The 16615-nt window shown below is 39.2% G+C and overlaps 4 protein-coding genes across 4 annotated transcripts; 1 reads left to right on the forward strand and 3 right to left on the reverse strand.

Annotated features, from left to right (window-relative positions):
- Positions 1–692: 692 nt before the first annotated feature.
- On the reverse strand, positions 693–1516 carry LOC125501091. The gene is made up of 3 exons (XM_048655989.1): positions 1422–1516; positions 887–1278; positions 693–755 (listed from the first exon to the last, which is right to left on the reverse strand). Exons 1-3 carry the CDS (start codon positions 1514–1516, stop codon positions 751–753), a joined length of 492 nt encoding a protein of 163 aa, XP_048511946.1. The 3' UTR covers positions 693–750.
- A 31-nt stretch (positions 1517–1547) lies between these two features.
- LOC125501157 (tigger transposable element-derived protein 4-like) lies at positions 1548–2486 on the reverse strand. The gene has a single exon (XM_048656314.1). It carries the CDS (start codon positions 2484–2486, stop codon positions 1548–1550), a length of 939 nt encoding a protein of 312 aa, XP_048512271.1.
- Positions 2487–9018: 6532 nt separating this feature from the next.
- On the forward strand, positions 9019–10343 carry LOC125501146. Its single transcript, XM_048656234.1, has 2 exons — positions 9019–9589; positions 9660–10343. Exons 1-2 carry the CDS (start codon positions 9530–9532, stop codon positions 10098–10100), a joined length of 501 nt encoding a protein of 166 aa, XP_048512191.1. The 5' UTR covers positions 9019–9529; the 3' UTR covers positions 10101–10343.
- Positions 10344–10976: 633 nt separating this feature from the next.
- Positions 10977–13658, reverse strand: LOC125501145. Its single transcript, XM_048656233.1, has 2 exons — positions 12981–13658; positions 10977–12679 (listed from the first exon to the last, which is right to left on the reverse strand). The coding sequence occupies exons 1-2, from the start codon at positions 13151–13153 to the stop codon at positions 11062–11064; spliced, it is 1791 nt and encodes a 596-aa protein (XP_048512190.1). The 5' UTR covers positions 13154–13658; the 3' UTR covers positions 10977–11061.
- Positions 13659–16615: the final 2957 nt, after the last annotated feature.

Genomic DNA, 16615 nt, shown 5'->3' on the forward strand with positions numbered 1-16615 from the left:
TCAATGTGTCGAATGAACTCTACGGCAGCCTCGCATTCTTCGAATTCAGGTAAGCCTAACACCTTCCAACAAAATTCTATCGCATCAGCCACACTGCTACTCAGTGTTTGTGCAGCTAAATAAACTTTCATAATCATTTTACGGTACTCTTTATGTTGCAACCGCAATTTGTTGCCTAAACGCAAGCCCTCCTTTTCTTGAAGACGAGCTAACTGTTCTATGTACCGCCACTCAGATGTCTCGTTCTTATCATTTTTAAGAATTTTATACTGTTCTAAGCAGTTGCGGATATTTTTCAGCATATGGCCCGGATCGAAAAGAATATGGATATTCCCCTCGGTATCGACTAGATGAGGGAACGATGTACGTGGCTCTGAGTCTACTCCTAACAACTGTACCATTTTAAAGTGGTCAGCTGGCCCATTTAAAGTAAGTGAATAGATTTGTACTCCGACTTTGTGTAATCTGATCGAAGCTTCTTTTACAATATTACATTTTTCTTCCGCAGACAGACCTCTGACCAAGAAGTAAGCGACTGGCAATTTCCAGTTCGTATCTAGAGGTACTACCATCATCACTGAGCAATTAGTTGCTTCTAATGAATCATCCCCTCCTGATTCCCCAACACCAATGTCAACATGCCCCCGAACTTTTCCATCTCTCCCTCTTTGACATTCGCTTTTCATTCCCATTTCATCTATCATCAACGCACACACAATTTTCCTTCCTTGCTCAGCAGCTTCTTTCACTTTAAATTCTAAGGTTTTGAAACTCTCATCAGTAAACCCCGGTTCCGCATCCACGTTAACATACCATGCTCTAAGGACATCGGGATGGGGAAGTGCTGATTGAAAGGACTCTCGCACATAGGTGTAAGCTTTGGAAGAGTAAAATTGCAGGGTTAAGGCAAAGCATCCCAAATCTGCCGGATATTTCTCCCTACTAAGCGTCCCAAGTCTGTGATTTTCAATCATGCGGGAAAAGATATCTAGAGGAATATTATGGAATGCCTCTAAGGAGTAGGATGAGTCTTCACTAACCAGGTTCTTCTGTCTTAATTTGCGTACCACTTCTTTCAGCGATGTCACTGATTTGTTCAACCGCTTCACTTTTTGTTGCAGAACCTTCGCCGTTTTTCGCACAGCTGCCAGTTTCTGCCTGGTGAAGAGGAGCTGTTTGAGTGTACGGCGTGGACTGCTTCCATAGGAATGGTCGTGTTGCACATCCTGGATTATCCTCACAGAATGAGATGTATTTGGATCTGTTTGGAGTAAGAATCTGAATTTAGGTTTCGTGACCACAAAGATGAAGGGATGTCATCTTCTTCATCAAATTCATGTTTTGCTGTTTGAATAGGTGAACCACAGTGGTTTTCAATGAATCCTGCATGTTCGAAACAGTTGTGAATGGTACTTTCTGACTTTTTATTCCAAGCATCATCAACCATCAGAATTGCATCTAGCAACGTTATTTTTGCGGAAGACTTGTTCTTATCAGCATCAATACAATTAGTCATTTTGAGCACAAGGTTCTTTCTAAAGTTAGTTTCAAGTGATCGTACCATGTCTTGATTCATCAGCTGTAGTACTGATGTTGTGTCCGACGGACGGAAAGCAAGTGTTATAGACTAGCAAATCAGTAACTTTTGTATGCGCCGGGCAATTATCTACCAGCGATGAAATCTTTTTCTTTTTCTTCACCAAATCACGATTTCGATCTCGCAGCCATTTTCCAGAAATTTCTGACGTCATCCAAGCTCTATGATTGTTAGCATAATCGACAGGCAACGATTTGATACTTTTAGAACGTCTTGGTTTTTCTGACTTCCCAACAACAAGCAATTTTTTTTTTTTCGTGCTGCTCATATTGGCTGCTACCATGACACTTATTCTATTTTTCGACATCTTGCCTCTACTACAATTCTCACCTCTAAATTTCAGAGTTTTGTTCGGTATTGATTTGTAAAACAGTCCAGTTTCATCAGCATTAACTATTTCATCATCAGAGAATTGTCTTCGTAGATTCGGCCATACAGACGTCAACCAGTTCGTTGTTGAATTTTGATCAACAGACGAAGATTCACCGACAATTTTTCCCGCCACAATGTTATGTCGACCCTCAAAACGACTGATCCAGCTTGCGAAACAATTGAATTCGGGAATACCAAAACGCGCGGCGGAAGCATGCGCCTTTTTCCGTAGCATAGGGCCGCTGATAGGTATTTCTTTGTTTCTCGTGATTTTAAACCACCGAATTAACGCTTCATCAACATTTTCTAGTCGCGATTTTCGAAGCTGCTTCGGTTTCAAAACGTTTGAATTGAACGATTGCTTAATCCCATCCTTGTTTCTGAGAATCACTGAGATTGTCAAATGACTCACGCCAAATTCCTTTGCGTGAGATTGGTTCAATTCTCCATTTTTCAATCTGGCTATTATTGCACCTTTCTCCTCAATCGTGGATGCTCTACGACGTTGAGATGACATTTTTTTTACATAGGTTATACCTAAAATGGAAGCGTGACGTTCAACTGTAAATTATGTACTCACTGAGATGCAAAACAAAAACGAGCCGCGTGCCGAACGTCGTCGGAAATCAACGGGAATCACACGAAAGTGTAAAGAATTATATCGGTCCTTATAAACGTATGAAATTTAGTGAAAATGGATCATCATAAACGACGTGTCACTGTAAGCGAAGTCATTATATCCGCTTTTTTCATGATGAATTTGATATAAAAACCAAGCTTCGTTGTGTAATCACGTCATAATAGGTGAACTTTTGTTGTCGAATCTAATGTCGTTTTTTGAACTCAATCGCCTACTTGTCTGATGCAGTAAACTCGAAGTTATCGTATTGAATCGCTGCAGCTAATGACCACTGTTGGAGCGTTCGTGTGGTAACAGGTGTCATACTTTTTCTTGCTTCGAAGAATCGATCGTACTACTTGTCTATCATTTCCCATTTTTCAACAAGTGTTCCTCCGTTTTTGATGTCTTTTTTCCGAATTTTCAGTTGGCCTTTTTGTTTTAATGCAGTACCTTCGTTTTTCCGTATGGTCTTCAACGACCACTTCAGGTTTTTTCTCGCCATATTGCCAATTTTTATTTTCATGTCTATCGGAATGTATATACTGACTCGAGGTTTTTCCGGAGATGGATAATCACTTGGCGCAGACTCTGTAGATGATGTCAATAGAGATTTGGTTTGTAAGTGATTATTGGGGGATGTAGCCTCGCAAACCTTGGCCTTCCTTAAAAATTTACATATTCTCATCTTCCAAAAATAATTCCTCCGTTTCTGTCAGGTCCGCATTTTTTATGGTCGTTATTATTTTTTCGACCATCTTCTCGGCGGGAACGGTTGATTTTACCAAAGGATTTTCACTGCTGGTTTCGAAAACTATGTTCTTTTGACGCGAAGTTTTGACACATTCATACACGGAATCAGTAACGTCTTCTTTCGAATGTTGGAACTCGTAGTCAGTGATTTGACTTACCGAAGGAGCTGGATTGCTGGCTGCAGAAGTACATGTACGGTCTTCCATTTTTGCACGAATAATATACTTACAGTGAATAATACGTCTTGCCTGGTCGATAATTGTGGTGAAAGTGATGACATAGGCCCTGTCGATCAGGAGCGGTCTTAGTGGTGAGCGCTCTGAGTCACTGAGGCCCAGGCAATAGGGGCAATCTCTACACTTGACCCTGGTTAAGCGGCACCGCTAGCAATACGCAAAGTTGGGCTTTCCCCGGTAGGGGCATTTCCGATGGTGGTGCCCGAAGTGGTTGCAACGCCAACCAGCGCCGTGAGGCGCGTGACGTAGGTAGCTCAGGGGGCTGTTGTCCGCCGGCTGGCGGGCGGCCGCGTGTCGCTTCGACGTTTGCGGGCACCCTGCGCGCCGTCCCGGGGGGTGGTGGTGTCGGGCGTGGGCTCGTCACGCCGCGCCTCGGTTCTGATAGGCCGGGAGTAGGGCGCCCCCGAGGTGGTTTCGGCCGGAGGGTTTCGGAAAGGTGGCGACGGACCTCGCGGCGGCGGGGAGGGGTCCCTCGCCGGCCGGCTGGCGATGTAGAAGTTCAGGTCCAGCTCCGCGAACCGGGTCCTAGCTGGTTTGGCGAACGTCACCCGTTCAGCCGGGCGTTGATATGTGTGTCAGTTTTCTCAAGTTTTTTATATTTTTTACTATAACACCATTTCTACGCGGTGGATCTGGCAGAGGGAAGAATTCGATTGAAATTTGCTTTGGCTTCGTTATTTGCACACGTTTTACTTTCGCCGGCCACCAAGGATTTCGGCCGCTTTTGAAGTACACGATTTCATCCGTCTCAAAGTATTCTATTTTGTATGATCGAGGTCGGTCCTGCGGATTGAACGGTTCAACTGGATCCACCTCAACCGGGCGATTGTCGTCTACGTCGACGTTTTGATTGGCCAGACGCTCATTTATTTGTATTTCAAACTGCTCACGTTCTTCTTTAAGTTTTTGTTCTTGAATTTTTAGTATTTTGAATCGTCTTTTGCTTAATTTTAATAGTTCTTTGGTTTTTGAGATTATTTTCTTGTAGTATTTTACATCTTTTGGAAATTTCGTGCATACGAAGCACTTCTTCATTAGACAAACTTTACACTTTATGTGTTTTAGGGGCTGTGGCCATCGAGGTCTGTTCGGAGTTTTCGACGTACCCGGTTGGGGTGAGTCTGGGTTAAAACGGTCCTGTCGTCTTTGCGGCGCGTCCGGGTCAAGTCGGTCCTGTCGTCTATGCGGCGAGTCCGGGTTAAGTCGATTTCTGTTTTCTATAATTTTTTCCATTTTTCGTTTGGCAAATTTGCTTTTCGAATGCTGTAAAGAAAAGATTATTCGAATTAGAAATACATACACTAATATATTGTGCAGTTAGGGGGCAGTCTCCTTGTTGCACACGATTATTTATATAACAATAGTACATAAAATACTTACATGCACCGTCTCAAATATCTTCGTATAAGTCGTTTTTCATCCCCGGAAAATGTTCGGAACTGTGCTACCAGTATCTCCGCCGCCTCGTATATTTTTTGGGCGCATAGAGCCCTATACGCCGATGCTCCCTCATTTTGAAAATCTGAGCGTAACATCAGTCTGGCGTACAAGATTTTCGCCCGGCCTAGAGGCATATTGGCGAACGGACCCTCCACATCTTCTTGTATTCTGTAAATAAATTCATGAATGTTACATATTGTAAATATCAGGGAGACTCCGGTGAAATTTTTGCAAGAAAAAGGTTTCTTAATTCTTACAATATCAAACAATACTTACGCATTGTTGTACGCTGCCATTGCGCCGTTGCGTTTAGAAAAACTGGTGTGTTGATAAATTGTTGTATTGTTATGTCCTCCAAGTAATTTTTTAGCGAGTCTCTTGTAGCTTGCGAAAAATTTGCACTTCACCCCATACCTTCTCGCATGAGTTCTTTGATTGTCTCGTCATTGTCAAGTTCAAAGACTTCCGGCTGGTTTGCAGCCATGTACGCCTGGAGATTCATGAGAGGTGTGAGGTGATCCTCGGAATTATCTCGGTCGTATTTCCGCTCTAAAGGTTCCCGTCTTCGCTTTGGCATTTTGGCGTGTCGCTCTGTAAGTAAGAAAGTAACACATATCCATCAAATTTTGCTTTATATATCCTGTAATCGATCTGAAAAGTAACGAAATTATTGATACATCAGTCATACCGTTTGGTGCCGGTTTGTTGTGACATCCGACGTTGAGGCATAGAGTATGCGGTTAGGAGAAAGCGCGCCATATTCAAATATTGCTTGCGTACCTATCCGAAGTATAATATGAACGCGTAGTAGGGTGACTTGGCCCGGGTTCAGGTGCTCTGGTGGCACCGCAATCGGGTGGCCTGGGTGGCACGGGCGACCTGGGTTTCGCGAGTATGAGTAGTGGGTGGTGCCACCTGCGTCGCAGCGTGCCTAAGTGCACCTGGCTCCGCCTGGGCGCTGGCGTCCGTCATGGCGGGGAACTCCCGGCGGGCCTCTGTGGTTCCCGCTACTGGCGGTTTCAAGATGGCCCGGACGGCCGCGTCGATGGCACGTCCCACGCCAGGGTAGGTTTCTATAATCTCACAAGGACTTTGGCGGCCGGCTCCAAGTAACGTTGTGCCCGGGAGTCGGCCCACTAATCTGCCATCGTATGCCGGAGTATTCTGTGCGGAAACGAATGCGGTATTCGGTAGGGTTGTGGGAGGGCACGGTAAGTGGTAAGTTCTGTCTGCGGGTTTACATATTCGGCGTATAGGATTTTAAATCTCGGACATGTATTCTCCTCACAATTTTCTCTGTAACTACGTCGCATAATTTCACTACTACCGGCAATACCATTAGGTCATGCCTAAGAAACGACGAATTCGTTTTACGTTGGTGGGTTCGGGTTGTTTGACGACAAGCTCGATTTTTTTGGGGTCGACTGGTAGCCTTGTTTTATTTACGATGAATCCGAGATATCCTAACTCGGCGCGGCAGAATTTGCTTTTTCCCGCGTTGAAGGTCAAACTTGCGTTATGGAAGCGAAACTTTTCGGCGGGATTGGTTTTCAAATGGTCTAGGCCAGGTCTAGACCGACAATACATGGCATAAGCTAGGTAACGTGCGGGCGGTGATTTCCCGGTGAACGTTCTGCAGTTGGATTCGCAAGCGTACTTCGTTCATCAGTTTGGTAGTTTGTCCTGTGGCTAACAGAATCGTACGCGTTTTGGTGTTTCACGTGGGAATGCCTCAGGACTCGATCAATTGGACGCCGGTACTGGCTTCCGGAAAAGTACGGGAGAAAAATACTCATGCACCGGCAACCAGTTCATCAAAAAGATGTTTGGAAAGGATTAGAAACTGAGATAGCTGAGGATTATCCACGCAGGAAAGGGTTGTCGCATAGTCGAGCACAAGCCTATGCACAAATCAGTGAAATGTTGAATGCAGAGGGTTGGAGTCTTGCTGATTTTCCGGAAATGAAACAAAGAATAATTACTCTAGAATCGATTATCAAATTACTTGAGAAATCATCCACAATCGCAGTGCGACAGTATGAAAAACCAAATGCTGAACAAAAAGAAATTGTTGACGCCGTATTGGATTCGATTAATACAGCCGTATACACCAGCGGCGCTTGCTTTTACATCGATGGTCCAGGTCGCTCCGTTGCAACTTACATTTACAAAACTATATGGCATTCATTGAAAGCGAAAAAAAAAAATGTGATTACAATGGCATTCAGGGGAATTGCAGCAACATTGTTTCTACAGGGTAGAACAGCTCATTTGACGTTCGGATAACCTGTTCCCCTCTATTCAGACTCAACATCCGGCATGAAGGTACAATCTAAACAAGGTGAACATTTAAAAACAAAAAGGTTCTTGTCTAAGATGGAGCTCGAGTGCCACCCAGGCACGTGTTAGAAGTAATTGATAAAACATTACACAAAATAATGAAAGGTGATATACTATTCAGTAGGAAGGTTTTGATAATGGGTGGCGACTTCAGACAACTATTACCGATAAAAGTGAAAGGTCCACGTAATGAGACAATTGACCTATTGATCAATTTAGTAATTTATGAAAATAATTCGACAAGTTTGAATGAACGCAAAATATGTGAACTTCATCTGATGAAGTCGAATTTTCCGAATCTATAAGAGATAATGCATTAATGATGAGAAATTGAATATTGCTGAGAATCACGTCAATTGTGATAACAATGATATAGACTAACAGAGAAAAAAACTGTGTTAGAAGTTAATGTTATGAGATTGAAGGAAAACTACAGGTAACAAATTAATACGACGAATAAAACGAAATGCTACGCGCGCGAAACGCGCGCGTGCAATGCTAGTATCTACTAAAAACGATCAAGTTGAAAACCTCATCACGGAAAATGGTCTTTTACAAACAAAGGATTTGGATTTTGCCGTGAAAAATGGCTGCCGATTTTCGCCGACGTACTATCCACGACGTTTAAATGATGGTGAGACTGTAACAAAACCGTAGCTGATCTATTCAAAACTTCGAAAAGCAGTTCATGGTTTTTGCGGCATCCTGTTGTCAAATAACCGACGGATCGATCATCTGATTGACAACATTTATCGCGAGATGTTGTCAGTCATTAAAAATCTGAAAAACACGTCAACGTTTTCAAAGACTGGAAAGAATATGGGCTCTGATTAGATTCCAATAGAACTATTCATGCAAAATACCAAAAAATCATAAAGCGTGAAGTACGACATTGGCGTCAAGTCTCAGAACGAATAGTTGCTATCATCCAATACCTGGACAGTCAATCTCATGCATTACGTGGATCTTCAAACAGGCTTCATAATAATAATGGCAATTGTTCAAAAGTGGTAGATCTTCTGGCAAAATTTGATCCAATAATGGCCGAGCACATTCGTCGAGTAACTAGCCAAACAGTTCACAGAGACGAAGCATTAGCAATGGCGATTGATCTAGAAGTGGAGCCAATATTTCTACCGCGTAACGCACTTCCGTGTCCTTGGCAGAAAACGTCACTTCGACGATGAAGCGCCGGACGAATTTATCAGAAACCCGGAACTCAATGATGAAATTAACTTTTCCTATTTCGTCGTTTACACAGCTGTGATGTCTCTGAAAGAACGGTTTACTTCATTACCAGCGCAATCATAATTTCAACTTTTCGTATTACATATTTTGATTAAAATCTATTAAGAAAAAAGAAATCATGCAAAACTACAAGAACTCACATGTATCATCAACATTCGGAGATAGCATGAATATCGACGGCATAGACCTGTGTGATGAATTAATGAACCTATCAAGCCTGCTGAATAGGCCTTTTCATCACAAAATTTTTTTGTGCGCATGCGTTGGCATCAGTCATCTTTTTCGTACTGTTTTTTGTAAACAACCATGCTAAAGTCCCTGCGTATAAAAATTAAAATAAAAAAATATAAATTCAGGTTGATTAATTATAAAAAAAGTGAAAAAAAAAAGTAAGAAACTTCATAATTGAAAAAAAAAATTTTCCAAGCCATTGTAGTTATGTCGTCTGTACGAAAAGGAACAACAAAACGGTGTTGTTTTGGAGTATGTAAAAGTGATACACGGTATAAATCATTCAAAACCAATACATATTATTTTATAAATTTTCCAAAGCCTTGCCTGGAATATCGCAAAAAAATAATTAAATCATCAAGCAAATCACATATTAAAGCATGTGCAAAATGTGCAAAATGTGAATTATGGGTAAAAAAATGTGGCAGAAGTGATCGAGGTTTTAGATCTATTGATGATGTTACCAAGGATACTTATATTTGCTCACTACATTTTCTCGGAGAAAGTGGTCCAACTGAACAAAATCCTGATCCTTTAAGCTATCAAGAATCCCAACATATAGATAAATCAATCAATAAGGTAATGTATAAAATAATTTAAACACAAATATGATTTTCCGAGTTTTAACCTCAAACCTGTTTTTAGGTGATCAAAGTAAGAACCAGCTTATTTGAAAAGTATAAAAGAGTAGATATGGAAAAATCAAATGGATCTGAATATACGAAAGTAGATAATATTTTCACAGATACGCAGGTACAGTGTGAATTTAATGAAATTATAAAAATGTATTAATTTCAATGAAAAATTTTTGTATTTATTACAGACATCAATAGCTCATGAAGAGGTTCACAACGTACTTGATGATAATGTTTGTTTTGTTGAACAAATATTACCAGATCAAACGTCTGAAATGAGTATAATCGACGGAGGTACAAATTATGAAGAAGCTAGGAAGCATACAAGAACAATAGAAATTCAGACCGATTCGATAAAGATGCGTAATAAAATTATTCAGGTTAAGTTGCAAAAAAATTCAGCCATGGAAAAATTCATTAATTCCATTAGTAGTGATGAAAAAAAATGCATATTTTATACAAGTTTACATTTTGAGCAAATCCAAGCTTTACATAGATTTTTGAGCCCAGCTTGCGAAAATTTAGATTATTGGGGTAGTCGAGAGTCAAAGCATGAAAATACTGAAAATAATAATCTACACAAATTGACATCATTGCAGCAGTTGATTTTGGTATTATTAAGATTATGAATGGGATATTTAATAGAAGATTTAGCATACAAGTTCGATATTTCTACGGGATTTGTTTCAAAAATATGTACAACTTGGATTTATTTTTTGTACAATGAATTTACCACTCAATTGAAGCCATTTATGTTTCCATGTAGGAAAACAATAGCTGAAACATTACCAGAAATATTTCGGTCTATAAAAAATATAAGAGTAATAGTAGACTGTGCTGAATTTTTTTGTCAATCACCGTCAAATTTTGAACACCAAGGTAATTTCTATTCAAGTTATAAAGCTCATACCACTTTTAAAGTTTTGATAGGATGTACTCCAAATGGGTGTGTTAGTTTTGTATCTGATGCATTCGAGGGTTCAATATCCGACCCTGAAATATTTAAGCGATCAAAAATAGCAGATTTATTGCAACCTGGAGATGTGGTATTAGCAGATCGAGATTTTACGGTTCATGATGTCGTTGAAGCTAAGCGAGCACATTTGAATATTCCTCCGTTTTTGAACGGACGAGATCGTTTAACAGCTCAAGAGGAGATTTTGACGAAGAAGATAGCAAAACAACGAATATATGTTGAGCATGTTATTGGGCGCATAAAAAAATTTAGACTTCTTTCAACGGTTCTACCTTTAAATATGCGTACTATCATGTCACAAATTATATTTGTTTGTGCATGCTTGGTCAACTTTCAAACGCCAATTGTTTTCGATGAATCAAATAATGACCGGCGTTTTAGGAAATAAAATGAATTGAAAGTCAACATAATTGTAATATATATTTAAATTTCAAAATACATAACATTTGTAATGCTACAATGTATTTAATTTTGTATTATATTTTTCATATTGTAAAAATAGATTTATGAATTTTGTTTTTATCACGAATACTTTTTGTAATATATTGAGGAATATAAAAATAAAAAAAAAAAGTTGTAAACAGTAGGTTGGGAAATTCTTTATGAAATATATTTCACTTCGATAAATCAAAAGGAATCAAACGCCGTGGGATTCTCATTTCAAAATACTCTGGAGCCAAAATATTTTGATGGAATGCACTAACGTGCTTAAGTATAGGTTCAATGAAAATACCATCATAAAAAATCTTCTCTACATGGAACCCCTTTGGAGTCCAAATGACGAAATCACACCACAATCTCTCAGTTATTGCCATTTGAGTTTGTATTTGGTAGTAATATGGGTGATTTCGTTTTAACTTCATGCATGTTTTATTAACAGAAGTACAACAAAATGAAGTACGCTGCTGTGGTGTCAGGAAATGTAAGTTTGTTGGGTTATAATTTTTAAAAATTTTTGGGCACTTGATTTCCAACACTCCGGTTGTATTCCTCAATGGATCAAAAATTAAGCCATCTGGCGATGCGCCTAATCCTGGATACTTGGAATTCACCCACAAGCCACTACTCTGAACTTCATAAGAAAATTTTTTTGAAGTAAAGTCTTTGTATTTTTGACGTGCAATTTCTTCATTTTCTCTACCATATTGCATCGCTTCAGTCGTTATATTTTGTTGGACCCACAGCTGAGAATTGACTAGAGCAAAAATTTGGTCATTTGTTTTATCAGTCTTAAATTGTTTAATTTTTGAAGCTGTTATCAATATTTGACGGTATTGCCACCACTTATCATTATCACTTTGAGCCCCTAAAGTGATATCAACAGGCCCAATCTTATTATTGCACACATTAGTGGTTAGACGATAAACTAATGTTTTCAACTGACTTTTTCTTGGTTTATCTAATATATAATCTTCATATTGAGGCTGTAATAACAATTGCCACATAGAAGGAGCTTTTCGACTAGCATTTATTAATTTTAAGTCCGATAGTAAATTATTTATTTTTTGTTTGTTTACCGGTCTTGTCAAACTTCGTCCGGGATCATATGACCTGCGTTTACTGATGTCATTTTTATTTTTATACTGTTGCTCATCGGCTTTATGAGGTTCTTTTCTTTTTCTACCTTGATTCCAGCTACATAGCTTACTCGTACAAGGTACATTTTCTTCATCACATGCATCTAGATAATTTAATAAAACATATAGCAAAGCAGCTACATGAGAACACCGGCCCATACTCGATGCTTTGCAATCACAAGTACCATAAACTACTCGGGTAGTTGACGGATTTATCATAACTGATACTTGATGAACTTCTTTAGCTTTATAAGAAGCTTGAATTTTGCATTTCAAGCAAAACATTTGATCAGATGTTACGCCTTCAAGAATTTCAAATACATGGCCGCTGTCCACATATTGTTTGCCTCGTTTCAATGGTTTGGATGTACTGTAATCAGTTTTTGGAATTTGATCATTATTATTATAGTTTTCAATGTCACTGTCACTATTGTTGTTGTCTATGCATGATGTTACTAGATAATGATATATAGATCCATAGCTGAAGTTCTTAGGCACTTTGTCAGAGGGAAATGGTTGCCAAATATTAGGATAATTTATTATTTGACTTTGCAAAAGATTTGGACTTTGATTGTGTGTACTTAAGATATTTTGCCATTTTCCTTTGTCAACAGTTTGGTCCACTGGTACATTGTTCCTGATGGCATTTTTGACTCTGTAAATTTCATAATTTTTTATATATTATTTCGGATTAAAAATTTGATTTATAATCAGAATAACTCAACACATTCAATTCAGTATTTGAAATTGTCTAATTAATAATCATGTATAGCCTCAAAATATTGATGAGACTTATTTTATTAATTATTGCCATCAGTTATTCTCACATTAACTAAAATGTTTTTTCAAATACTGTGAATCACTGTGAATGAGTTGACATTGTTAATTACAATAAAAATGTAAACTATTATTTTTTTTATAAGTTTTTAGATTGTAAACAAATATCGATGTCTAACCTCTCAATCAGCTCACTTTTTTTCCCTTTTTGCGGACGTCCATGACATTTAAGCCACCTTCTTAACTGTTCACAATTATGAGCTTCAACTGAATCATAAATAAGTGAAGCACCATCGATAGTTTTTTCTAATAATTTATTAGTTTTTGGAGATAATATCCCGTTCCCAGCCATTGCTGATCAAAACAGTACGAATCTTTTGAACTACCGCCATTTCAACATGGCGCCTACGCTTGCGCTCGTCTTATGATGAAAAGGCCTATAGCGAAATAAAGCCATTTCATGTTCTGAATTAACCAAAAGAAATCTCGATCTCGCAACCGTTTTTCCGAATGCAGTAGTTGCGTTACGCATTTTATTGACATTACTCGTATCTGTGGCTTCTGGAAAACGCAGTTTTTGAAAATTAAAATTATTCGAGAATTATTTATGATCATCGATGAGCCAAGAACGATTGGTGGGGTTAGCGACGTTATCGATGGAACATAAATTATGCAGTTCTATCTGTTACAGCGATATTGTTCATGACTTTGCCAGAATAGAAGCTAGAAAAGTGAATTTTGATGGAGTATGAATATGTTTGTGAACCTATAATGATGGGGGCGCCATGGGTAAACATTGCTCAAGGCGTTATTGTAACTAGGCACGGTGCTGAACTACAGATTATACCAAAGACTTAAGATGCGATCATAAGAGGCTATTGAATGCAACAGCTAAATCGCATGAACCTTTCACCGCGCAAACTATTGGCATCTGGATGAAGTCATTACTGAAGAATGCACAGTCAGATATTGAGGAATTCACATCTTACTGTACAAGGTATGCGGCAGTATCAGCAATTTTTGAAGACAATGTCGATATCGACACCATTCGTGGAACCGCGAATCGGTCTCAAAATTCAAGAACATTCGCAAAATTTTTTAAGAGGCCCGTAAAAAAGCCCCAAGATCAGTCTACACGATCTGTATTAGGTGTTCAAAACAAGAGCCAGTTATATACGAGAAAAGAAAAATGTCATTGTGAATGAAAAAAGCTGTGATCAAATGGAATAAGACTAAAGTTATCGCGATCCCCAAACATCCACATATGTCATCATCGGGGACGGGACGTGTAGTATAACTGATTGTTTGTGAAATTGATGATTACTGTCAATTAGTGTTGATAATGATGACTACCTACCTCTGAAGAATGCCTAAATGTATCCCGTAATCATCTTAACAATCGAAATACGTGATAACTTTCCCACCTGACTATGAACAATATGAAGACACAAGGAGCAAGGGGTAGAGAGATCGCGCGGTCAGCTATTTTCAAAATAACTCTCATCGTTGTGAAGTTTCCACATAACTGATACTACTACGTGTGATATCATTTCCAAACGAGACGTTGCATATAATTACAACATTAATGAGCATTTTGATCGTTTTCGTATGCCTGAAAAAACTTCCAATCCTACTCCAGTATTACAACATTGCATCATTACGGTCGACGACCAATCGTTATCGATTCCCGTTCATCCACAAAAATCTATCACCTTACAATACCTCTATTTGGATCGTCCCGAAAAAACTAGACTCTCAAAGTAACAAACGATGAAGACTCATATCAGACTTTAGAGCTGTGACACGCATAGAAAAAGTGGAAAGAATAAGTCCTAACACAATAAGCTATGCTCCATATCAAGAGACCTCTCGAAGTTCGCGCCAAAGTTCCGTGATTCACCGCTAGATGGCCAGGCGCCCGGACCTCCCCCGTTGTCAAAACATAGCGCGTGTAGAAACACTACGGCAGGTAGCACAATCCGGGGGCCTTTGGCCCGAGTTTCTCTCCGATGTATGAATGTCATCGTCGTACAAGTTGAACATTATAGTTTCGAGCGTGGTATCTTGAGGGAGTCCCAGCGCCGAGCCCGAACTCCGAAATGAGTTTAGAAACGATCGCAGCACACCTAGTGCTCACCACGCCAACCACGTTGATTTCAGTTTCAGAGCAGTCAGTATGCCCAATATTCGATGGGTAAGAGTATCACTGGCGCTCATTCCACTCATATACCTAATATTTTTCGTCATGATTCAAAACTGTATGAAAATACGGAATATCACTTTGTTGAATTTTTGATTTTTAAACTAGTAAAAAATTGTAATGCTACTAATCAATGAATTGTTTGCATTCGACAAATGTTGAGGGTGGTATAATCCAAATTTCTGTATAGCCCATTCTGCCAGCGGGGCAGAATGGGGTAACCGAAACATTTTGAAAAAATTGTTTTTGAAATGATCGAAAAGGCCGTCAAACATCATTCTGGATTCGAAATTTTTTTTTTTCTCACGGTTTCCTCGAGTACCCCATTTTGCCCCGCCTTTCCCTAATTATCATATTTTCCTCCGATAACACACCTAAATTATGCACCCAACTGAAACTTTCTACTACCATCGGTCGTGTAGGCCCACGTTTTCTATTTCTCTAATTACAATTCGATACCAAAGTCAGCATTCACAGAATATCCTCTCTTCTCATGTTAAAACCCTACATGAACTACATGCTGACGTCTCTGCACTAAAAAATTCGAACATTTCAATCACTACGAGCGGCTATGCGTTCGAAAAGTTAGGGTTCTGATACGAGGCAATGATAATTTTATTCGTGGGGAAAAATCGAGGAACACGGTCTTATCAGAACGAGAATTTTTAACTCTGGGAATTTTCTGAGAAATGTCACATGAAATCGCCTAGGATGACAACCTATATGATCGCGAAAAAAATTTCACATCCAGATGAGAGGTATACAGAGATTGAAATAACTCGCACTCTTTTCGTAAGGATGTAATTTGTGTGTGATATTTGTCAGCTTGTGATGAGGTGTTGCGAAAATTGCGTATCAAAGAGCAATTTCATTCTAACAAGTTATGAAAAAAGCTCACGCCATGCTGTCACCCGCTTAGCGAGTAATTTCGGGAGTCACAGACATTTAGTGTTCAGTAAGAGGGATTTCCGCTCTTGGTCGATACCATTTGTACGTACATAAGAAATTGTGCTACATTACTGCCCAACTACATTCAAAATGCAACTGCAACGAAAATATAGTTTTCGACTCGTGTTCGAATCAACATGCACAAACCAAAGGAAGAATAAAGCAGGTTAAGTTTCTCCAGACCCTGTTGGACCTCACTATGTACCAACTTTGTGGCCTGCCCGTCGACCTCTGTAATTCTTTGCCGTCTGCGGATATTACCCCGATAAGCAAGTTGTCAATTATTTGAGACTCCCCAGTATGAGAAAAACATGGAAAAACTAAGAATATCGTGAACCCCCTTGCCCCAAATGATGAACGTAAGAATTTTTCCAAACTTTCCTCAAGTATTAAAATTGGAATAGAATAAATCAATTAAGTTTTGGATTCAAGTATTAGGGTTTTGGTTCAAACAGAAAATAAAGAATCATTTATGGTCCACGGACTTCGTATTCAAGTCTCTATATCATTCATATTGATAGCTAATCCTATTATTTCGAAAACGTTTTCATTATTTCATAATTTTTTGAATTTTTTTTTTTTGATAGGATTTAAAACATCTCCCGCGTTTTCATTCTCAGCAAAATTAGTAAAATCTTGAACCCATGCCCCCTAATTCAACGGCCT

The sequence above is a fragment of the Athalia rosae genome, chromosome 5, assembly GCF_917208135.1.
Source record: "Athalia rosae chromosome 5, iyAthRosa1.1, whole genome shotgun sequence".
NCBI classification, from domain to species: Eukaryota; Metazoa; Arthropoda; class Insecta; order Hymenoptera; family Athaliidae; genus Athalia; species Athalia rosae.